Here is a 25,719-nt window from a genome sequence, read left to right on the forward strand (position 1 = left end):
AAATTATAGGGGTCAGAATAGGGCAATTTTAAACATACCTATTTTGTTAAATGGGCACTCTCATTAAATATTTTTTTGCTATTGCACTCCTTATGGTAAATAAAAAATATTTCTAATATACTTTGTTAAAAAAAAAAAAAGAAGTTTTCTATGTTTTATTTGTGCTTAATAAAGCTCAAGAGAACATTTCCCCCCCCCCCCCATCTAATACACAGACTTTGGACCTAAGTCCAAACACAGGAAGTGCAGCCTGGAGTGCTGAGGGGTGTGTGTCCAGCCTCAACCAATCATAGCTTCTCTCACACTTAACTGCCATATGCTGTTGGTTGGACACACCCCCTCAGCACTCCAGGCTGCACTTCCTGTGTTTGGGCTTCGGTTCAAAGTCTGTATGAGATGGGGGAAAATGTGTTCTTGAGCTTTTTTAAGCACAAATAAAACATAGAAAATGTCATAAAAAAAAAAGTATATTAGAAATATTATTTATTTACCATAAAGAGTGCAATAGCAAAAATTAGTTTTAAGGAGAGTTACCCTTTAAGTAGTACCTGTCATCAAACCATACTCCTAACTATCCTCCTGCCCTTAAAAAAAATTTCCGAGCTTTAAAAAGCTCTATATCATACCTTTCCCCTCACTCTCACCCGCTCCCGTGATATAACGCAGGGTCACGGGGTGACTCCACATCATATTGGGTTGGTCCCGGCGGCTAATGGTAGCCAGGACCCATGGCTAACCCTTTAGACGTAGTGACCAAAGATGATCGCCGCGTCTAAAGTAAAAAAAAAAAGCATTCCCGGCAGCTCAGTCGGGCTGATCGGGACCTCCGCCGTGAAACTGCGGTGTCCCGATCAGCTGTACGGAAACGAGGAGGGTCCCTACCTGCCTCTTCGTTGTCCAATTTGATTGCTCCATGCCTGAGATCCAGGCTGGAGCAATCAAGCGCTGAAAACACTGATCAATGCAATGCTATGGCATAGCATTGATCAGTGTCTGCAATTAATGTACTGCATGTTATAGTCCCCTATGGGGCTATAACATTGCAAAAAAAATTTGTAAAAAAAAATAGTTAATAAATGTGATTTAACCCCTTCCCTAATAAAAGTTTGAATCACCCCCCTTTTCCCATAAAAAAAAAAAAAACCTATGTAAATAAAAAGCACTACAGACTGCATTTCCTGATTATGGACTTCTCCCAGGCCAGCAGGAGTCCAAAGTCTGTGCAAGAAATGGGGGAAAATGTGCTCTGGACAAGTAGGGAGACACCTAGTGGCAGCTGTTTTAAACACAAGTAAAACCTAGAAAACTTCAATTTTTTTTAAACAAAGTACATTATAAAGATTTTTTATTTAGTGCAATAGCAAAAAATTTTTTTTACGAGAGTGCCGATTTAAGCAGTTTCATAACACTAGCTTGAATAATATGAGTATTGGTCGAAACCAAACAGAAAAAACAAGTCACATGACCCAGAAGCCATTTTAGAAGAGTCTCCTCCATTTTTAGATGCAACAGTCACACATAATAGATTCTTGATTTCCATTTCCCTAACAAAAACTTGGCTGTGTCTTTAAAGGGGTACTCCCACCCTAGACATCTTATCCCCTATCCAAAGGATAGGGGATAAGATGTCTGATTGCGGGTGTCCCGCCGCTGGGGACCCCTGCAATATTGCATGCGGCACCCACCTGTTTCTTGTCCGGAAGCGCTGGAGGGTCGGGGCGTGACGTCACACGGGGGGCGGAGTCCTGACGTCACAGACTTCCGTTCCCGTGGTTGCGACTCAAACCCTCCAGTGCTTCCGGACAAGAAACAGGTGGGTGCCACATGCAATATTGCGGGGTCCCCAGTGGCGGCACACCTGCGATCAGACATCTTATCCCCTATCCTTTGGATAGGGGATAAGATGTCTAGGCTGTGAGTACCCCTTTAAGGGTATGGTCACACATTACTTATACGCTGCATATTTAATGCTGTGTATTTCTGTGCTTGCAAAGTCTATGGGAGTATTAATTAAACACAAATAGATTTTGCTAGTACTGAAATATGCAGCATCAAATATGCAAGGTAAAAATACGCAGCATCAAATACGCTACGTGTGACCCTAACGCCGCGCTCACACAGCGGAAAATTCAGCGTTAATTCAGACACTCACACAGTAGAATTTCTGCATGCGGAATTCCCCTGATGAAATTCTGTTTTCCGGAAAAATATAAGTCTGGTCTTATATTTTTCCGGACTTCGGCTGCGGAATGCCATTGAAGTCAATGAGGCTGACTTTCTGCAGCTATTCCTATTGTTTGAAAATATTTAGAGTAATCACTGTAATGTCATTAATCTATTTTATAGGTATTACACAGATATTAGAAATTAAATTGAGCTAATACACACCTTACAGTGCTGAGTTTGCCACAAAAAAACTACCCTGTCACTTAGCCCTCCTGAGTTGCAGTTTTTGTGGCATATTTAAAAAAAATATATATATAGTGAGTTTTCTTTGCCATTTATTCCCTATGTCTTTATCATCACAAGTCATGTGATTCTTTCATTATGTGAGTCAAGGATTTGAGTCACGTGATGATGTCAGAAAAATTGCAATGCTAAAACGCAGTGTTTTTTAGGGTGTTTTTGGCTCCTATAGACTTCTATGGGCGAGAAACGCCAAGATTTCTCAACATGCTGCAATTTGGGAAAACTGCCACTGAGCTTAAAACCACAGAAAAACACCAAAGGAAATAATATCAAGTGGGTTCCTATTCATCTAACATCTGAGCGTGGTGTTTTTCACCAACAAAACAGCATGCAGCATTTTTGAAGTTTTGGGGCATTTTTTTTTTATAAAAAAGGGAAAAAAATGTGTTTTGCAGGTGCGTGCCAGTTAATAAATTCTACCCTAAGTCATCATATATGCAATTGCTTGAATTATCATTTCATAATATACAGTAAATTGACAGACAAGAAAGCTACAATAATAGTCCTGCTGGACTAGAGGGAATTCAGTTCCCCACCATTGAGGCTCTATCAGCCTATGTAAATCCCAGCTGCCTCGTCCGCCATACACTAAATGATGTTGTAGATGGTATTGACACATGATATAGCTCTGACTGCCCTATCTCTAACACAGCAGTTTCCCTGAATTTTGATACCTACTAAAACCTAAAGAATGTTCAGACTTAGCTAATGTGAACGTTACTGCATGATAAATTCACACAGGCCACAAGGTGGTGCTTTACACTTACTGTATGCTATTACACCTTGTCTCTCATTGTACAGTACTGCATATTCTGGCAAAGTAATACACAATCAGTTCCAGCCACAGGCTCACTGTTTTAAAGGCCGCGGCGCCGCTTTAGAACAATGAGCAGCAGCGCAGGGCTGGCCCTGCCTGGGACTAAAGGGCTAGCTGCTTGGGGTCCCTAGGAATGACAGGGCCCAGGGCAACTGCCCCTTTTGCCCCACGTTAATGATGGCCCTGTGTTTCAATGAGATTCTGCTGCTCTGTTCTGGCTGTCCAGGCATGTAGGGAGTTGTAGTTTTGCAACAGCTTGAGGCACCCTAGATGGGAAACACTGGTCCTTGTAGGACACTAACAGGAAGGGTCTTCCATTGTAGCCAATGTTATCTCTGGCTAAGAATTGAGGTTCTTAAACTGGGGATCCCTTCTATTATCTAGTAAGTTTTGACATGGAGTAACATTATCAGCTAGATGTACAGGGGGGGGGGGGGCTTTTTTTGGTTTAGAAAAGTCCCAAAATTTTTAACTTTTTAGCAGCTCTAGATCTTAAATGATTTTTGAAAAGTGGTTTCCTTGAACACTTCTGTCTTTTTAATTTGCAATAGTTGATTTATGAAGTAAGACTTTTCTTATTTAAAAAAATAAATAAATCACAAAAACATTTGCACAGTGGTTTAAAAAGTGGTAGATTTTTGCGCAGCGGGGGAGCCATACAAAGTGGTGTACTGAAGTGTAATTTTAAATATATTATATACTAGCATGATATTTATGACATGCCGTGCAACCACACAAATAGATAGGTGGGGGGAAAAAAGAGTTCATCCACATCAACATTGATAAAAGGAAAGCTGGACTATTGATGGGGAGGAGATGCCGTAGGTGGGAGTGTGTGCCGCACATCATCTAGGCTGAGTCATGTTCTCGGAGATGTGTGTATGTGTGGGAGGGCTGGGAGAAGCTGGAGGAGGGGAATGACCTGCAAACGTGGCTGGGAAATGACTGAAACAGGATCAGCTGGTAAAACAGGAGAAAAGAACGGAACACAGTTTAGGATATAATATGGCAAAACCTGAAACTAAATGCTAGAGCAAGAGGGAACAACAAGACTACCAGGTCAGAGTGGTAAGAGAATAAGGTATGGTAGGGGAAGAAGAGGCGACAGGAGGCAAAATAGAGAATAAAGGGACAAAGCTGAAAGAGGCATACTGACAGCAATGAAATGAGATAGGTAAAGAGCATAGAGGAGGCTTGTTGGGGAAAAAACAGGCGGGGAATTTGTAATCTGATCCTGAGTATAAAGACTGCTGGAACTTGTGCACTGTATACAGATGAATGGGACCAGGGCAGAGAGTGTCACACTAAGTACTGAGGAGAACAGTATACTTGGTGCCTTTCCCAACATACAGGTGGATGGAGAATTAGGCTAAGTTCTTTTTCAAGCGTTTATACCGTGGTTTTGCCCCTAAAATATACCAAGTCACTTATGGATTATATTGGATGTTACTGTAAGATCTCAAAAGAACTGCTTTGGCACTTTCCATCCTACTGAAAGGACCAGGACCAGGACCGGGAGTTAGTCCCGGACCTACAGCTGATCACACCTGTACAAACCTCTGGGGATTGCTCTAAATGTTGACTTGATTCATATTGCACATTTTGGCAACTTCTCCAATACCTTTAAACATTTTGGCTCTGGCTAAAAGGGCCTCCAGCATCCACCCACCAGTTATGAAGCCCATGCAGAGGCTTTTTCAATTGCCAGTGACAGCTGTGAATCTAGTAAAGAACCACCGATCAGAGGAGGCAAAAAGTCCTGTTCTGACACCAGACGGAGGAGTCCAAACGTTTTACAATGCACTACAAGCAGATGAGCTGAAATTACTCAAATCTCCACAAATGGAATCCAGCATGGAAAACAACGGAACCAGCTCCCAAAGTCAGCCTGTGCGGTATGGAGCCTCTCAAGTACCTAGTACCTGTATATATACAACAACCTCTTTAACAGATCAGTTTGCATTAGCTCTTAAGATGTTATTTTTAATGCGGTTTGGATGATGCAGCCTTTAAATAGAAAATATTTTGTAAGCATGCTTTGTTAATTATCTTGGATCATTCATATTTATAAAAATATAACATAAACCTAGATAAGAAATTTGGTTAGAGTACCTTAATATCTTATCTTTTATTGTGTCTTGTTCTTTAACCATATTTACCCTTAAAGGGATACTCCGGTGGAAAACACATTTTTTTAATCAACTGGTGCCAGAAAGTTAGACAGATTTGTAAATTACTTCTATTTAAAAATCTTAATCCTTTCAGTACTTATCAGCTGCTGTAGGCTCCACAGGAAGTTGTCTAGTTCTTTTTCTGTCTGACCACAGCACTCTCTGCTGACACCTCTGTCCATGTCAGGAAATGTCCAGAGCAGGATAGGTTTGCTCCTACTCTGGACAGTTCCGGACATGGACAGAGGTATCAGCAAGGAGCACTGTGGTCAGGCAGAAAGGCAATTCAAAAAGCAAAGAACTTCCTGTGGAGCATACAGCAGCTGATAAGTACTGGAAGGATTAAAATTTTTAAATAGAAGTAATATACAAATCTGTGTAACTTTCTGGCACCAGTTGAATAATTTTTTTTTCCAGCGGAGTACCCCTTTAACATACTTTATGTAGGCTTATAACTTTTAAACATACCCTTGCTTACTTTGTAGACGTTGTCTACTGTAGGAGAATGCAGGTTGCAGTTTGCAGCAATGAACAGGACATGTCGTTCCCAGGGTCTTGTGAGCTGGAAAGTAAATAGAAGTGATGAAAAGCAAATCTCTCCAGATCTGTCAGAATCAGGTAGAAAGGAGGCAAAGATTGTTACCGAAGAGTAGACTCAGCATTCAGTCTCAAGAACTATTGTTTTCATCATCATCATCCTGATGATATTTGGGTATTGTGCAGGTAGTACACTGAGCATCATTTTTGCAATACCAATGCTGATCAAAACTTCACCACCAACTATTGCAAGTTATGATCTATATGCAGACAGTCTAAAAAGTCCATACCAGAGGTCTCCAACCTGCGGACCTCCAGATGTTGCAAAACTACAACTCCCAGCATGCCCGGACAGCCGTTGGCTGTCCGGGCATGCTGGGAGTTGTAGTTTTGCAACATCTGGAGGTCCGCAGGTTGGAGATCACTGGTCTATACAATGATCTCAAGATAAAAAATACACATATAAATCATAGATGCATAGAGACAAGTTCATCACTGTGGTGCTTATTGGCCCTGGTGTCCTGATCTTTACTATAAAATGATGGAAGTTTCCCTTACAGTCCCAGGATGGCACAGTTTGTGGAGGGCATTCTAAGTTGCAGGGTTATAAAATAGCTCTGTGGTGAGAAGTCTCGCATGTCAATGTCCATTCTACAATAGAAGTGTCAGACTTAGCAGAATGTAATCTCAACAGTATTACATCACCCTATAACTGAACAGCTAAAAACATTGGGTAAATGTCTGGAGATACATCCCTGCACGGCTGTTCTACTTAAAGGGTACCTCTCATCAAAAAAACTTTTGATATATTATAGATTAATGTATGCAGAATAACTTCACAATTGCATGTTATTAAAAAATATACTTCTTTCTATTTAATTTTCCACTTTGAAGAAATGACCACTAGGGGTCTCCCTACCAGTCTTGGCAGCAAGCATTTCAGACTCATGCTGGAGTCCTAAACACTACGAGCTGCCAGTCTGCTTTGTTCACAGCCTGTTTGGCTGTGAACAAAGCAGGCTGGCCGCTCTGAGTGTTTAGGACTCCAGCATGAGTCAGAAATGCTTGCTGACAGGACTGATCGGGAAAAATACAATAGAAAGAAGCATATTTTTCATTAACATGCTATTGGAAAGTTATTCAACATTCATTAATCTAAAATATATCAAAAGTTTATTTGATGAGAGGTGCCCTTTAAAGGGGTACTCCTGTGGAAAACTTTTTTTTTTTTTTTTTAAATCAACTGGTGCCAGAAAGTTAAACAGATTTGTAAATTACTTCTATTAAAAAATCATAATCCTTCCAATACATTTTATGGGCTGTATACTACAGAGGAAATGCTTTTCTTTTTTGATTTCTCTGATGTCACGACCACAGTGCTCTCTGTTGACCTCTGCTGTCCATTTTTTTAGGAACTGTACAGAGCAGCATATGTTTGCTATGGGGATTTTCTCCTGCTCTGGACAGTTCCAAAAATGGACAGCAGAGAGCACTGTGGTCGTGACATCAGAGAAATCCAAAAAGAAAAGCATTTCTTCTGTTGTATATAGCCCCTAAAAAGTACTGGAAGGATTAAGATTTTTTAATAGAAACAATTTACAAATCTGTTTAACTTGATTAAGTTAGTTGATAAAAAAAAAAAAAAAAGTTTTCCACGGGAGTACCCCTTTAAAATGATCTTTTTTTAAATTATGTAAATTCTTATTGATACTGCACAGACAGATCTGTTAGGATGTGAGCTATGCATAACAGAAGGCAAAATTGATTTAAAATGATGCCTATGACAGTTCACATAATCCGCAATGGTCACACGATTCATTGAATTTTATTTACCATTTTACAAATTCATATTATAATTATATCTTGTACTTCCTAATTCAAGTTACGCACAATTTAACATTTTACTTAATATTTTATCTGCAGCTTAGCTTTTTGAGACACATGTTTGCTTTAGGCCTCCTTATTTTTCCACGTCTCTAAAGCGTACCTGTCATTTCAGGTGACTTTTCAGCATAAGCAGTCCTGTGTGTGTACATGAGAAGCAGGCCAATATAAAACTTTCATATGGTATGTTCTTTAGCACATTTCTGCTCGGCAGGCTTTGTCTCTAAATTGCAGTTCTCCCAGAGCTGGTGGGCGGAGCTCCCTCCCCCCACCATAATAAACTTGTATTGGCTTGACACAAAACAAAGCTGATTTTCAGAGTGGAATACAGTCTTATAGGAGAGGAGGGAGAGAGAAGAAGCTTGATAATAGGAGAAAGAAGCATTTTTGTCTAATATATTACAAAGTTGATTATATTTACTTGTACTATTGATCTATGTAATGTTTGTTCAAATTACATTCCCTTTTTAAATGCTTCGATATGAAGCATTTTTCATAATGGTTTTGGTGCATTTTTATTCCTGTAAAATGTATAAAAAAAATTTTGGGTGTTCTTTAGAGAAGTTTAAAGGGAACCTATCAAATTGGAAAAGAATCAGATCTACCAGCATCATGTTATAGAGCAGTAGAAGCTGAGCAGATTGTTATATAATATTGTTTAAAAAGGTTCCGGATAACTTGTCATTTATTCATGTAAACCTCTGTTTATTTTAACTAAATAGTCAAGTGGGCAGTGACATAAAGCATCCCCTATTTGCACACAGATAGCTGCCAATCACTGATTAGCACCACCCACTTGACTACTTAGCCCAGAATGAGCATGAGATTACATGAATACATTACAATTGATCCTTTTTTCTCAAAAATATATATCAATCTGCTCAGTTTTTCCTGCTCTATAGCATTCTGCCTAAAGATTAGACCAACTCCACCCCCCCCCCCCCCCCCCCCCCCAAAAAAAAAAAGGGGGCATGGCTGCTGGGAAAAGGGGGCGTGTCAACCGACATTTTCGAAAAATCCTGACATATTTACTAAGGTTTCCACAGAAAATGTGGCGGATTTGAGCTCTGGAAAGCCCACAGCTCAGAGCAGGTGTAAAAATGCAAAATGTAGGGAAAAGTGCAAAAAGCAGGAGAACCTTAGTAAAAACCCTGGAAAAATACCTGTTGGGGGGGAAAAAAAACACAAAGAAAATTACACTCCACTCTTAGTAAATCAGGGCCCCTGTGTATTGGAAATATTACCACAGTCCATAAAACCGTTCAAAAACTAAAATATTGTGTAGACTTCTCAGTAATTTACTATAGACGCTAAAGTGACATCTTGTCACATTTCTGGAAAAAACTGTTAAACATGCAATTGAAAGTGCCACAAAAAGCACTGCAAAAGGATACGTTCCAACATATATTCATTGTTCCTAACTAAAGGGCTACATAGCATCCTTTAATGGAATCTTAGAAGCATGGTTGCTGCGGAGACCATCTGTGGCCTTGCTTCCCCTTTCATTCTGGTGTAATAAGACACTACTAATGAATATTTCAAAACCTACTGTCGAGTTATATGTAGCAAAAGACGGAGGACACTTAACACTTTATTATCCCTTTAATACAATAATTATAAGGCTAATGAATATGTAAAAACTAATGTTAACAAAGATATTTCTTTCATAAAACTAAATAACCACATATATATATATATATATATATATATATATATATATATATTATACATATAAATACATATATAATTATACTTAAAACAACTCCAACAATTCAGTTAGAATTTAAAGGAACCTGTCACTAGTTTCATGCTGCTCAAACCACATGTAGCATGAAATGCTGACAAGCTTCCTAATCACAACCATCGAGGATTACATTTGAAGGGCTTGGCTGTTTTAGAGTAGTCATAGATTTTATCTTTGGATAGTAATGGGCCTCCAAGGGATAGATCTGTCAATTAGAGCAGGAGACATCCCAATGACTTAAAGGGGTACTCCGTCCCTAGACATCTTATCCCCTATCCAAAGGATAGGGGATAAGATGTGTGATTGCGGGAGTCCCCAGAAGCGGTCTCTGCGATCTCAGCTGCAAACTTTGCTCCGTCCCGGATGACTGGCGATGCGGGTCGGAAGCTCGTGACATCACGGTTACGCCCTGCTCGTGACGTCACAGCCATGACCCCTCAATGCTAGTCTATGGGAGGGGGTGTGACGCCACGTCACGCCCCCTCCCATAGAATTGCATTGAGGGGGCGTGGCCATGACATCACGAGCCTCTGGCGTGCACCCGACGCTCTAAATGAACAGACATCTTGACAAGATGTCTAAGGGTAGAGTAAAGCCCTGTACCTGAAATTGACATGACAACTTTTAAATAAATATATGGTAAGGCATGTGTTAAAAAATGACCTGGGTATAAGGGTAAAATGCTTGGATACACAACAGACTCACCCAGTGTATGCAGAGGATAAATCAAAAAGGCAGAAATAACAATGGGAAAAATCCTTAGGCCGGATTCACACAGAATTTTTGACCGTAATTCCGCTCAGGAATTTTGGTTGGAAATTCTGGTGCAGCAGAATCCCAAAGCTGGCAATGGCATTCTACTGCACAGTGCACACTACCAAAAGCTTTCCAAGCATGCTGGGAGTTTTAGCTTTGCAACAGCTGTAAGAACACTGGTTTGGAAACGCTGCCTTAGGGTGCGTTCATACGCTATTTGTTCATGCGGGTTTTCCGATGCGTATTTGCAAGGGTGCGGGCTCTTCTCGGCTGTCTGCAGCAGATTTTCCACGTTGGAATTTACGCTGCCGAAATGCGCCGCAATACCCATTGAAGTCAGTAGGGACTGCGGCGGATTTTCTGCAGCGTAAATTCCGCTACGGAAAATATGCTACGGACAGCCGAGAAGAGCCCGCCCACTTTCAAATACGCAGCGGAAAACCCGCAAGAACAAATAGCGTGTGAATGCATCCTTGGACTGCCAACAGAATCTGCTGAAAGCAGCAGGTTTGGTCAGACAAGGTGTATTGTAAGGTTTAAAACTTTTGACATGTTGTATAACCTTTGAGTGCTTGAAACCTGAACAATCGCTAAAACAAGCTGAGAAAAGAGCGTGCTAAGAGAGACAAACTTACAATGGAAGTCTATGGGATTGTCTCGGACAGCTGGGCTTTTCTCCCAGCTCCATCTAGCGAGTGGTTGGGTCTAAATGCTCAGACCCTGACATATCAAAACTTTTCACATGTCTCTATGACATGTCAAAAGTTTTCTTTTTTTTTAATTAAAGTGACAAGTGCATTTAAAGCTCTTGGCTTGATGAAAGCAGTTTGTTGTATAGAGCAGTGTGTTGTTTATTGTAAAAAAAAATTATAACATTTTGAAAATATAGATATAATAATTAAAAATATGAATGGGCATTGCATTTTGATGGATGCCTGCTGTACTTCTGCACACAAACGCGTGTCCATTATTTGTAAGATGGTAGGATTTTTGTAGTATAGCTTTTGTGAGTGTACACATTCGTGGGCTCACAGTCGCTGTACACTCTGACAAAATTAGATTTTGAGCAAATTAAGAAAAAGAAATAATGTCATGAAATGGTTTATTTCATCTGATATATAAGCCTCCCCTTTACCTGCACCTGACATTCCTGATGAAGCCGCGCAAGCGCGGTGAAACGCGTTGCATTGTTTGATATCTGAATAAACCTGCCTATTTTAACTTGACACTTCTGGTCCGGGTCAGCGCCGTTAAAACCCATCCATTCCTTGGAAGTCTTTTCTCCTGTACACAGCAATAACCAGTCTGTGCAGTACAGCTCTGAGCACTTCACATTCAGCCACAGTTGTCCTTTCATATCTACATGTGTCATTTGAGTTTTCTTCTCTTTGTATTTAAATTCAGACACGATGACTTGAAAGAAATGTTGGACAGTAACAAGGACTCGCTGAAGTTGGAAGCTATGAAAAGGATAGTTGCTGTAAGTTTTGTTGTTTTTTTTAAGAAGTGCTGCAGAATAAATAAGTATTATTATTATATATGTGACCTCTTTTTCTTTTTAGATGATAGCTAGAGGAAAGAATACATCAGACCTGTTTCCAGCAGTGGTAAAAAATGTGGCCTGCAAGAACATAGAGGTGAGGCGACAAACTTTATGAAGTCAGCAGCTAATATAAATAGAACTAATTGGAAGATTCTCTGTTATTACCTATCACATATATCATATTATTCCATTTTCTGCTATGACATATTGTTGTAATTGTTTTTGGAGTTTTTCCCCACTAAAATGGTGATCACTAGTAACATAGTAACATAGTTCATAAGGTTAAAAAAAGACCAGAGTCCATCGAGTTCAACCTATAACCCTAATGAGTCCCTACTGAGTTGATCCAGAGGAAGGAAAAAAAAACCTCATACTAGAGGTAAAAATTGCTTCCCGACTCCAAATATGGCATCAGAATAAATCTCTGGATCAACGTTCTGTCCATATAGATCTAGAATCCATAACCTGTAATGTTATTATTCTCCAAAAATGCATCCAGACCGCTTTTAAATTATTTTACCGAGTTAACCATGACCACCTGCTCAGGCAGAGAATTCCACAGTCTTGCTGCTTTAACAGTAAAAAATCCACATCTGTGCTGTTGTAGAAACCTTCTTTCCTTTAAACGTAGAGGATGCCCTCTTACAGTCCCTGTTACTATAGAGTCCCTGAATATAAAAAATAGGGGTCTGTCTATTACATTACTTAAAGGGGTTCTCCCTTGTTTATACTGTTTTTGTTATTATGTTTGTGTGTTATGTGTGTACAGTGGTCCCTCAACATACGATGGTAATTCGTTCCAAACGACCCATCGTATGTCGAATCCATCATATGTTGAGGGATCCGTGCAATGTAAAGTATAGGAAGCTGTACTCACCTGTCCCCGCCGCTCCGGACCAGGTCCTCTCCGCTCCCGATGCTGTCCAAGGGGCTCCCGATGCTGTCCCGCTGCTCCGGTGTCGTCTTCGGGATCCTCCGGCTTCTACCGCATCTTCTGCAGGGTCCGGGCCTCGCTTTTTGGTGACGTTATTATGCTGCTGCGCCGGCGCGGCGTGCATAGTGACGTAATAACGACGCTGGAATGCGAGGCCTGGACCCTGGAGAATATGCGGAAGACGCCGGAGGATCGCGAAGTGGACCCGGAGCAGCGGAAATAGGTAAGCGAACCTGCCCGGGATGCTTAAACTGCTATCCGACAGCAGCTTAAGCATTTTGCTCTGTCGGATAGCAGTTAATGCGATGGCCCCGACATATAAAAGCATCGTATGTCGATGCTGACATCGGCATGCGATGGCCTCTGAGAGGCCATCGTATGTCGATTTTATCATATGTCGGGGCCATCGCATGTCGGGGGGGTTACTGTATAAGTATGTGTTATTTTATGTGTGTTGTGATTATGTATATATGTATTTTCTTACCTTTTGTGAAGATCCGGAAGCTGGCCCCTTTTTCTTCCAGCGGCTTGCTGTGTAACCTCGGCCTCTGCCATGTTGTGTTCGGTAAGTGGGGTGTCGGGGGGTGTGTTTCTGACGTTCGAGGCGAATATTTTCTTCCTGTTTCTGCCGTGGCTCAGCGACGAATCAGCGGCCTCTTCCGGCGCATGCGCAGGTAGTTTTTTTTTTACCAATAAAGTTTTTTTGTCTAATTGACAAACTGTCTGCGCTTGCGCGAAGCTACGATATTAGCGTAGACCTAACGTACGCTACGCTGTTAGCGTAGCACTTGCGTACACGCGCATGCGCAGACTGTTTGTCAGTTAGACAAAAAAAATTATTGGTAAAAAAAGAAAACTACCTGCGCATGCGCCGGAAGAGGCGGCAGATTCGTCGCTGAGCCACGGAAGAAACAGGAAGAAAAGATTTGCCTCGGACGTCAGAAGATAGGAAGGACAGAAGCAAGAACACCCCCCCCGACATCCCACTTACCGAACACAACATGGCGGAGGCCGAGGTTACACAGCAAGCCGCTGGAAGAAAAAGGGGCCAGCTTCCGGATCTTCACAAAAGGTACGAAAATACATATATACATAATCAAAACACACATAAAAAAACACATACTTATACACACATAACACACAAACATAATAACAAAAAACAGTATAAACAAGGGAGAACCCCTTTAATTCCTTTAGAATACGGGGGTGAATGCGATCTGGGCCTGGTGACTTGTCTATTTTGATTTTTTGTAGGTGGCACTGTACTTCTTCCTGGGTTAGACAGGTGACCTGTACTGGGAAGTTTACCTTATCTCACTGTATTTCACCTGGCAATTCAATTTCCACTGAATACAGTGGAGAAGAATTTGTTTAATATATTTGCTTTTTCCTGATCCTCGTTTATAATTTCTTCTTTATCGTTTTTTAAAGGGCCTACACTTTCATTTTTAACCTTTTTGCTATTTATGTAGTTAAAGAACATTTTGGGGTTATTTTTACTCTCTTTGGCAATGAATCTTTCTGTTTCTATTTTAGCGGCTTTTATCTGTTTTTGAAATATTTAACATTTTTCTCAATAGCTTTTTAATGCTTCTTCACTGCCGTCCTGTTTTAGTAGTTTAAATGCTTTATTTTTGTTGTTTATTGCCCCCTTAACATTTTTATTCATCCATATTGGTTTATTTTATTTCTGACCATTTTATTCCAATAAGGTATATACCTCATACAGTGAGAATTTAAGATATTTTTAAAAGTCTCCCATTTAGTGTCAGTATTCTTGTTTTTGAGGACATTATCCCATTTTATATTGTTAAGGGCTTCTCTGAGTTGATCAAACTTTGTCTTCCTAAAGTTCATTGTTTTTGTGGCCCCTTGAGAGATTCCCATATTGAACAAGAACAAGTTATAATGTATTATATTATGATCACTATTTCCTAGGTTTCCTTCTTCCTGCACATTAGTTACTCTGTCAGGTCTGTTGGTTAATAATAAGTCTAGTAGGGCGCCCCCTCTGGTCGAGCTCTGCACCATTTGGGACAGATAATTGTCTTTAGCTATAGTCAGAAACCTGTTTCCTTTATGAGATTCAAAGGTCTCAGTCTCCCAGTTTATATCAGGATAGTTAAAGTCCCCCATTATTATCACCTCATTCTGATTTGCTGCCTTGTTTATGTGCCTCAGTAATTGATCTTCTGGCTCTTCCATTATGTTTGGTGGCTTATAGAAAACCCCTTTCAGAATTTTTTTTATCTCCATATATTTCTACCCATAATGACTCCACATTATCGTTTCCCTCCCATTTATCCTCCCGCAGTGCAGCCTTCAGACTTGATTTCACATAAAAACAAACTCCTCCCCCTTTCCATTTTGTCCGATCCTTCCTGAATAGACTATAACCCTGTATGTTGACCGCCCAGTCACAGCTATCTTCCAACCAAGTCTCTGTTATACCCACTATGTCATAATTCTTCTCAGACATCAACCACTCCAATTCCTCTGTTTTATTGGACAGACTTCTGGCATTAGTCAACATGCAATTCAATGGTGTATGTTTTTTTTTCCTATGACGCCTATCCCTATTAACTATTCTAACCCCTCCCTCTGCTCCACCCCAAGTACATTAATAAGCCCCACCTCTCTATCTACACTATCTTCCCCCTCTACGTTGTAGGTTCCCTCCCCCAATCCCTAGTTTAAACACTAGTCCACCCTTCTAGCCATCTTCTCCCCAAGCACAGCTGCACCCTCCCCATTGAGGTGCAGCCCGTCCATACAGTAGAGCCGGTATCCGACAGCGAAGTTGGCCCAGTTCTCCATGAACCCAGACGCCTCCTTCCTACATCAGCTTCTGAGCCACTTGTTTACCTCCCTAAACTCCCGCTGCCTCTCTGGTGTGGCTCGTGGTACTTGTAATATTTCAGAAAATATTACCTTGGAGGTCCTTGCCTTAAGCTTGCGGCCTAAGTCCCTGAAATCATTTTTAAGGACACTCCTCCTCTTACTTTGTCATTGGTGCCAGTATGTACCATGACTGCTGGGTCCTCTCCAGCTCCACCCAGCAACCTGTCAACCCGATCCGCGATGTGCCAAACTCGAGCACCAGGAAGATAACACACTGTTCAGCGACCCCGGTCTTTGTGACAGATCGCCCTGCTTTTCTCCCTAATAATTAAGTCCCCCACTACTAGTACCTGTCTGGCATGCTCTGCACTCCTCCCCCCCTCCTTACTGGAGCAGATACCGCCCTGGCAGTCGAGGCAGAGTCCAGCTGCAGTACTGCTAGATCTGAAATGGCATCCCCCTCATCTGCCAACTGGGCAAACTTGTTGGGGGGTGCCAGATCAGGACTAGCCTTCCTGACACTTTTCCCTCTACCCTGTTTTACCAGTAACCCAGCTACCCCATGTAACCCAGCTAGCTGCCTGAATGTCCTGCACCTCCGTCCCACTATCCTCCCCCACCTCTACCCCAGAGAGTATTTGTTCAGTGAGCAGGAGACTCCTCTCCAAGTTGTCAGTGTGTCTCAGTGTTGCCAGTTGCTCTTCTAAATCCAGGATCTGGGCTTCCAAATGGACAACTCACACACATCTCGCACAACAATATGCACCCTCAAACTGCTGTTCAAGGATTGTATACATTGTGCTAGATGCACACTGGACTGTCTTTTCCAACATGGAGGCCATACAAAATTTGGGGATTGCCAAAATGAACAATAAAAAAACAATCAAATATTTCAATTAAACTCCCTGAATTTAAAGTCCCTTAATTTAAGTCCCTCTCAATTTTATACTTACACTCACTTGTATACTTCACATTCTTGTATACAGACACACAATCACTAGCTCAGACAATCACTTAGTATACTTCCTTTTATAGTTGCCAGACACATCCTCTCTCTTCCAGTGCCTGGAAGTGAAGGGAAAGGATAGCTGGCTGCAACAGCTGCAATTTATGAGCTGCTAATTAATTAACTACTCCACCCACTCTCCACCTGTATTCCTCCCAGACAGGGAAAGAGAAAAAAAACACAGAAATGCACTCAATACTCACAATACTTCTTACAGTTTTCCCTTAATTTTAAGTCCCTCTTACCGTATATACTCGAGTATTAGCCACTCCGAATATAAGCCGGGGCCCCTAATTTCTCCCCAAAAACCTAGGAAAAGTTATTGACTCGACTATAAGCCTAGGGTGGGAAATACATCATCCCCCCCTGTCATCATCCAGACCCCTGTCATTAACACCCCCATCATCATCATCACCCTCGTCATTATCACCCTCGTCATCACCCCCCCCCCCTTCATTATCACCGCCTGTCAATCCCTTCTCAGTGGTCTTCAACCTGCTGACCTCCAGGTGTTGCAAAACTACAACTCCCAGCCGATGGCTGTCCGGGCATGCTGGGAGTTGTAGTATTGAAATATCTGGAGGTCCGCAGGTTGAAGACCACTGCGGCCTTCGTCATCATCCAGACTCCCCTTTTCTTTTCTACTCAAATCTTCTCGGTGGGAAGGAAGGGTGAGCTGGTCCGGGCTGTCCATCTTTGGCCACCTATGCTGCAGGGACCGTCCGGTGGGGAGGGTTAGTCGTTCTGGGCTGTCCATCTTCCCCGGGAGGCCCTCTTCTCCGCTCCGGGCCAGCCCCGGACTAGAGACATTGCGTTGACAACTATGCGCAGGGACGTCGGTGCGCAGCAGACGTCCCTGTGCATGAACGTTCCTGCGTGGTGGCGTCAATGCAGCGTCACTAGTTCGGGGCCGGCCCGGAGCGGAGCAGAGGGTCTCCTGGTGAAGATGGACAGCCCGGAATGACTAACCCTCCCCACAGGACGATCCCTGCAGCATAGGTGGCCGAAGATGGACGGCCCGGACCATCCCCTCACAGCTAAGCCAAAAAAAGTTTTTTTGTTCACTCGAGTATAAGCCGAAAAATGAAAAATCGTGCTGAAAAACTCTGCTTACAGTGGGGATCAAAAGTTTGGGCACCCTAGGTAAAAATTTGTATTAAAGAAGATATCCCATGCAGCAAAGAAGAAAAAAAATATCTAGCCATTCCATAGTATATTCACCTACCACCTCTCTGACATGTTTGTGATTTTTTTTCCGCCCCCCATTCACCGGCTATTCAGCTCATAAATTCCAGTTACTTCCTGGTTATGGTGGCTATGCCTGTGATCTCAAAGACTACATTTCCCTGCATGCACTGCTCACATTTCCTGCTCTCAGCTGCCTGAGCAGAGAGCTTGTTACCACCCCTAACTTATGTTAGCCACTCCCACATAACACTGAGCTCCAATCATAGCCCAATACAGCAGGGTGGCCACGAGGAAACAAACTAATCTCAGTGCTCAGAGAGAGGGACCCTGGAGTTGAAGCTGCAGTTTTACACTGTAAAATCACTCCCTCCCCCTCCTCCTCTCAGTGAAATAGCTTTACACTGGCACAATCACCCTCCCCCCTTCTCTGCCCTGCACTCCTCTCTCCCCAGTGCTCAGTGTGACAGCTCCCTCCCCTCCCCCCTCTCCTCCGTTCTCAGTGTATAAACATTAGCAAGGAGAGGGGAGAGAATCAGCCTGTTTGCTGACTCTGCTATGATCTGAATCAGCCAATCACTGCAGAACAGAGGGAGGACAGTGTGAATATTCATCAGATGGGAGGGGCTAAGGCCGAGCACAAGGAGCTCTCTGCAGCACAGGGGTTTTCTGGGTAATTGTCACGTCACGGCCCCCGGGATGCTGCTGATAACAGCCTGAATAGGGGGTCGAAAGTCATGAAAACCTGGAACAGCTGAATTTCCTGTCAGACAGAAGAATGCAGATAAAGCTTGTTTCTAAGCAGCATTGGTAATGGAAGTGATTTACAAACCTATATAACTTTACCTTCTGTACTAAAAGCTGAACAATTTTTTACTGTGAGACTTGTCCTTTAATGTGCATAAAGAAGCCAAGGAAAGATGGAAAAATCTGTTGATGCCCAAAGGCATCAAATTACAGATTAGACATTCTTATAATATGTCAACAAAAGTTAGATTTTATTTCCATCATTTACACTTTAAAAATAACAGAAAACAAAAAAATGGTATCTGCAAAAGTTTGGGCACTCTGCAGAGTTAATATCTTGTACTGCCCCCTTTGGCAAGCATCAAAGCTTGTAAACGCTTTTTGTAGCCAGCCAAGGGTCTTTCAATTCTTGTTTGAGGTATCTTTGCCCATTCTTCCTTACAAAAGTCTTCCAATTCTTTGAGATTTCTGGGCTGTCTGTCACGCACTGCTCTTTTAAGGTCTATCCATAGACTTTCAATTATGTTGAGGTCAGGAGATTGTGAAGGCCATGGCAAAACCTTCAGTTTACGCCTCTTGATGCCTCTTGATTATCCATTTGTAGAAGCCCTCCTCTCTTTAACTTCAGCTTTTTCACAGATGGCATCGGGTTAGCATCCAAAATTTGCTGAAATTTTATTGAATCCATTTTTCCTTCTACTCGTGAGATGTTCCCTGTGCCACTGGCTTCAATACAACCCCAAAGCATGATTGATCCACCCCCATGCTTAACAGTTGGACAGAGGTTCTTTTCATTAAATTCTGTTCCCCTTCCTCTCCAAACGTACCTTTGCTCATTCCGGCCAAAAAGTAAAATTTTAACCTCACCGGTCCACAGAACTTGTTTCCAAAATGCATCAGGCTTGTCTATATGTTCATTTGCAAAGTTCAAACACTGATTTTTGTGGTGAGGACGTAGATAAGGTTTTATTCTGATGACTCTTCCATGAAGAAAATATTTGTACAAGTATCTTTATAGTGGAATAGTGTACCACAACTCCAGTGTCTGCCAGATCTTTCTGGAGGGATTGTGCAGTCAAACGTCGGTTTTGAATAGTTTTTCTCACAATCCTGCAAGCTGTTCTCTCTGATATTTTTCTCGGTCTTCCAGATCTTGCTTTAACTTCCACTGTTCCTGATGACTGTTATTTCTTAATTACATTCCGAACAGAGGATATTGACATCTGAAAACGTTTTGCTGTCTTCTTATAGCCTTCTCCAGCTTTGTGAGCATCAACTATTTTCAGTTTCAGATTTCTAGACAAATGCTTTGAAGAACCCATGGTGCTGATTGTTGGGGCAAGGTCAGATGAGTCTGGGCATTTAAAACCTTTGAGATTGACATCACCTGGTCTTCCCAGATGATGATTGAGAACAATCCATGACACTGGCAGGTCTCAGCTTTGCAAAGGGGGCAGTGCATGCTATAAATTCTGCAGGGTGCCCAAGCTTTTGTAGACACCATTTTTTTTCTGTTATTTTGAAAGTGTAAATGATGGAAATAAAATCTAACTTTTGTTGACATATTATAAGAATGTCTAATCTGTAATTTGATGCCTTTTGGAGATTTTTCCATCTTTCCTTGGCTTCTTTATGCACATTAATACAAATTTTTACCTAGGGTGCCCAAACTTTTGATCCCCACTGTATACTTGTGTATATACGGTACTTTTATACTTACAGTCACTTGTATACTTCACACTCTTGTATACAGACACACAATCACTAGCTCAAACAATCGCTTAGTGTACTTGCTTTCATATTTACCAGATACCACCTCTTTCTTCCACTGCCTGGAAGTGAATGCAAAGAACTAGACCACCATTTTATTGCACTTATTAGTTAGTTTCTCTTAAGCCCAAAATGGCTTCTCCCAGGCACCAATAAATAACATCTAACTACACAATAAATATAAATATAGGGGGGGGGGGGGATGTCCAAAGTCAAACCAGTTAGATGTCACCAATAATGAAGGGGGGGCTCTAGTTTCATTGCAGGGGACTACCAGGCAGCTACCTCTGGAAGTGGCTAGTATAACTGGCCGCTGACCCAGCAGGTCAAGAGATGCTGGTGTAAGACAATAGTCAAGTCTGTAGACCAGCTAAGGCAGGACACATTCATAATCAAAGCACAACAAGGTCATACACAGGAGGTTCAGAACAGTGCTAGGGAGCAGTACTGGTTTTTCTTTAGTATACTAAATCATTTTTTTCTTTAGTGTACTAAAGATAAATGATAGTTACTTTTAGTGCTAATAACTTTAAAAAAGAAAAATCTATTCATATTAAAAAATAAAAATAAAAGCACACACGGTCAACGTGGTGGATAGGCAATGGATATTTCCTGGTAAATCCTTTTAAAGGGGGTACTCCAGCCCTAATACACCTTATCTCCTATCCAAAGGATAGGGGATAAGATATATGATATACAATCTGTCATTCCTCACCCGCCTGTGTGAGTTCTCCGCAGCGCTGGAGGCTCCGAATGTGAAGCGTGACGACCACGACTCCGTCCCCGTGTGACGTCACGACCTAGCCCCTCAATGCAAGTCTATGGGAAGGGGCATGACCGCACGCTTCACACTCAGAGCCTCCAGCGCTGCGGAGAGCTCACAAAGGTGGGTGCAGAATGACAGATTGCGAGGGTCCCCAGCGGCGGGACCCCCGCGATCATACATCTTATCCTCTATCATTTGGATAGAGGATAAGATGTATTAGGGTTGGAGTACCCCTTTAAGGAGCACTGTCATCAGACCTGATAAGGGAGCAAGCAACTTTACACTTTATATGATGCAAAAAGGGCTCCTCAACTCAGACAGGTAATTTAACCCTCAAAAATGATGTATGTTTAAAAGCATTTTGATAGCAAAACATATTCATCTTTTCAGGTGAAGAAATTGGTTTATGTTTATTTGGTTCGATATGCCGAGGAACAACAGGATCTGGCTCTTCTTTCTATTTCCACCTTTCAGCGAGGGTTAAAGGTTGGTTGAGAAATGGCAATGGTATTTTATTAATTTGTGATGTTTTTTGGTTTATTGTAGTGCTTCATTAAAGTGAATGCATTATCAGGAAACAGACAGTTGTTTTAAGATTTTGATCTTAAACCTTTTTGTTTTCTGATTTTCCCTGTCATTATTTAAAAAAAATGCTGAATTCTTGCAGGCCACTGTTCTTAAAGGGGTATTCCAGGCCAAAACTTTTTTTTATATATCAACTGGCTCCGGAAAGTTAAACACATTTGTAAATTACTTCTATTAAAAAAATCTTAAACCTTCCAATAGTTATTAGCTTCTGTAGTTGAGTTGTTGTTTTCTGTCTAACTGCTCTCTGATGACTCACGTCCCGGGAGCTGTGCAGTTCCTATGCGGATATTCTCCCATCATGCACAGTTCCCGGGACGTGACATCATCATTGAGCAGTTAGACAGAAAACTTCAGAAGCTAATAAATATTGGAAGGATTAAGATTTTTTAATAGAAGTAATTTACAAATGTGTTAAACTTTCCGGAGCCAGTTGATATATATAAAAAAAGGCTTTGCCTAGAATACCCCTTTAATGTAGACTGATACTTAAAGGGTAACTCTCACTAAAAATGTTTTTGCTATGGCACTCCTTATGGTAAATAAGAAATATTTCTAAGTCTGTGTATGAGCTTGTGCTCTTGAGCTTTTTAAAGCACAAATAAAACATAGAAAACGTCATTACCAAGGAGTGCAATAGCAAAAATTTGTTTTAATGAGAGTGCCCATTTAATGTTATGTAGAAATCACTTTTCAGAAGTCATCTCATCATCACAGACAGCATTACAATGAAGGCCAGCTCCTCTTTTTTAGTGTCACACTACTGACTATTGGTGATAACGCAGCTCAGAGCATGCCCACAATGCTATTTTATATTCCCAAGCTGATGAGTCATGTCCAAACATCAGTTTCCTATGTATATTAGGCTGTTCTACTGCATATCTCTGAACAGCTGTTAAAGGGTACCTTTCATCAAAAAATCTTTTGATATATTATAGATTAATGTATGCAGAATTACTTTCCAATAGCATGTTATTAAAAAATATGCTTCTTTCTATTTAATTTTCCACTTTGAAAAAATGACCACTAGGGGTCTCCCTACCATTCCTTTTTTAATAGATTTCAGACTCATGCAGGAGTCCTAAATCTCAGACTGCAGCTGGGACACAGACAAACTCAACACTGCTCCCTGGCAGTGAGCAGTGCTGAGTTTGTCTGTGTCCCGGCTGCATATTTATGGAGGGGGAGGCAATATCAGGCCAGAGTGGTGGGAGAAGCATTGCTCAGAATGCTTCTCCCACCGCTGGAGACTGCTGGTCTCCATTGCTCAGAAACTTATATTTGTTTATTGGAAAAATACAGATTGCTCAGCAATGGTGCAATGGATTGTTTGCAGGTACGCACTATTAACCCGTATATTTAGGTTAGCACAGGTGATACTGCTCAGTTTACCTTTTAAAAAAAAATTAAAAATTGGTACAAAGTCCCAATATCTGGTTTTAATTAGTAAAAATTTTCAAATTTTTTACAGTTTAAATTTACCTTGTCAAAGATTCAATAGTGCTATAAAATATCACAGTAACAAGTATGAACAATTACTGTGTTTTCTTTTGCAGGATCCCAATCAGCTGATCCGAGCCAGTGCCTTGCGCGTTCTTTCCAGCATCCGGGTGCCAATAATTGTGCCAATTATGATGCTTGCAATAAAAGAAGCAGCTTCAGACATGTCTCCCTATGTTCGAAAGACAGCTGCACATGCTATACCAAAACTGTATAGGTAATAACAAAAGAAAAAACTTTTACATTTGATACTAAATACAGTAACCCCCCGGCATGCGATGGCCCCAACATATGATCAAATCGACATACGATGGCCTCTCAGAGGCCATCGCATGTCGATGTCAGCATCAACATACGATGCTTTTATATGTCGGGGCCATCGCATTAACTGCTATCCGACAGCGCAAAATGCTTAAGCTGCTTTCGGATAGCAGCTTAAGCATCCCGGACAGGTTCACTTACCTATCCCCGCTGCTCCGGGTCCACTTCGCGATCCTCCGGTGTCTTCTGCATCTTCTCCAGGGTCCGGGCCTCGCTTTCCGGCGTCGTTATTACGTCGCTACGCACGCTGTGTCGGCGCAGCAACGTAATAAAGTCACCAGAAAGCGAGGCCCAGACACTGGAGAAGATGCGGAACAAGCCGGAGGATCCCGAAGAAGACGCCGGAGCAGCAGGACAACATCGGGAGCCCCTGGGACAGCATCGGGAGCAGTGAGGACGCAGTCCGGAGCGGCGAGGACAGGTGAGTATTAAATGCACTTTTTACATTGCACGAATCCCTCAACATACAATGGATTCGACAAACGATGGGTCGTTTGGAACGAATTACCATCTTATGTTGAGGGACCACTGTATATTTTTTAGATGCATTGTGCATGGGACACACCATTCGTTATGTGACATTATTATACAATGTTATTTTTCTCTTGATGCAATAATCCCTTTTGAGGAAAATATCTCAGTAAAACGCCAACATATTTTTTTCTGTTAGATTTTGTATGCATCCAACAGCAAATAATCTCTGAAAATGTACAGAACTATGATATTCCTTTAAATCTGGACGACACACAAAAGTTAAGCATTATTGTCATTAAAAACAACTTTTGACATGTCGATCAGAGAAGTTAAAAGAAGTTTTTAATTGAGTTATTAGCCGGGGGAAGAGCATTGCGCTCCACTCCCCAGCCAGCTGTAAGATACGTCCATTTTTGCTCTCAGAAGTCTATGTAGAAAATGTATGGATCTCTCAAACGGCCAAGGAGTGGAGCGCAATGCCGCCCACTTCCCTGGCTAATATCTTGCGATTGTGGCGGGTCTCAGGAGTGAGACCCAGTGTGATCAACAACTTTTGACATGTCAGATCAACATGTCAAAAGTTGTTTTTAATTACAGTAATACATTAAGGATTCTGACAGCAATTACCCTTTTAAAGTACATATATCTCTAGGAACAGGACTATGTTAACAGCAGGTTCCTGATGAACTCCCAGCTAAGGATGCATTCACACCACATTTTGTTCCCCTGTGGCATGGATCTGGGGGGAAAAGCCTAAAACATCCTGTCAACGTATACGTGCCGGAAGTGTGGTGGTTGCCATTCAATTCAATGACCCGAATGGAGTCATTAAAGAGGTACTCCGGTGGAAAACTTTTTTATTTTTTATTTATTTATTTATTTATTTAAATCAACTGGTGCCAGAAAGCTAAACAGATTTGCAAATTACTTCTATTAAAAAATCTTAATCCTTCCAGTACTTATTAGCTGCTGAATACTACAGAGGAAATTATTTTCTTTTTGGAACACAGAGCTCTCTGCTGACATCACGAGCACAGTGCTCTCTGCTGACATCTCTGTCCATTTTAGGAACTCTCCAGAGCAGCATATGTTTTCTATGGGGATTTTCTCCTACTCTGGACAGTTCTTAAAATGCGCAGAGATGTCAGCAGAGAGCACTGTGCTCGTGATGTCAGCAGAGAGCTCTGTGTTCCAAAAAGAAAATAATTTTCTCTGTAGTATTCAGCAGCTAATAAGTACTGGAAGGATTAAGATTTTTTAATAGAAGTAATTTACAAATCTGTTTAACTTTCTGGCACCAGTAGATTTAAAAAAAAAGTTCACGGGAGTACTCCTTTAACCCCTTAAGGACCAATGCAAATAAACCTGTACGCCCCTGAAAGACCAGGCCTGTTTTTTCAAATCGGGGATGTCTGTCTTTATTAGAGAATAACTCTGGTAACGTTTTGCCAATCACGATAATTCTGACATTGTTTTTTTGTCACAAGTTGTCCTTCAAGTACATAGTAAAAGTAAGCCGATATCATTTGTAGTTTTTTTTTTACAATGCAAAAAATCATGAAATTTTTACCAAAAATTACGATTTTTTGCTATTTTAACACTAATTGGTTGCATATATTTATACTTACTGACCAAATAGTTCATGAAACTTATACTTTCAGATGTCTAC

The 25,719-nt window shown here is 41.4% G+C and overlaps 1 protein-coding gene across 4 annotated transcripts in view; it reads left to right on the plus strand.

The window, feature by feature from the left end:
• AP3B2 (adaptor related protein complex 3 subunit beta 2) overlaps positions 1–25,719 on the plus strand; it is an 81,978-nt gene that overhangs the window by 8,043 nt on the left and 48,216 nt on the right. For 2 of the 4 annotated variants that reach the window (XM_056572616.1, XM_056572617.1), the window contains exons 1-5: positions 4,232–5,181; positions 11,783–11,858; positions 11,941–12,015; positions 21,561–21,656; positions 23,312–23,472. In XM_056572616.1, the coding sequence (XP_056428591.1) occupies positions 4,961–5,181; positions 11,783–11,858; positions 11,941–12,015; positions 21,561–21,656; positions 23,312–23,472 (629 nt within the window). In that variant the 5' untranslated portion in view covers positions 4,232–4,960. Of the gene's footprint in view, positions 1–4,231; positions 5,182–11,782; positions 11,859–11,940; positions 12,016–21,560; positions 21,657–23,311; positions 23,473–25,719 lie in introns of those variants that run through there. The other 2 variants (XM_056572618.1, XM_056572619.1) reach the window with 1 other exon arrangement.

This window comes from Hyla sarda, chromosome 4 (assembly GCF_029499605.1).
Source record: "Hyla sarda isolate aHylSar1 chromosome 4, aHylSar1.hap1, whole genome shotgun sequence".
NCBI classification, from domain to species: Eukaryota; Metazoa; Chordata; class Amphibia; order Anura; family Hylidae; genus Hyla; species Hyla sarda.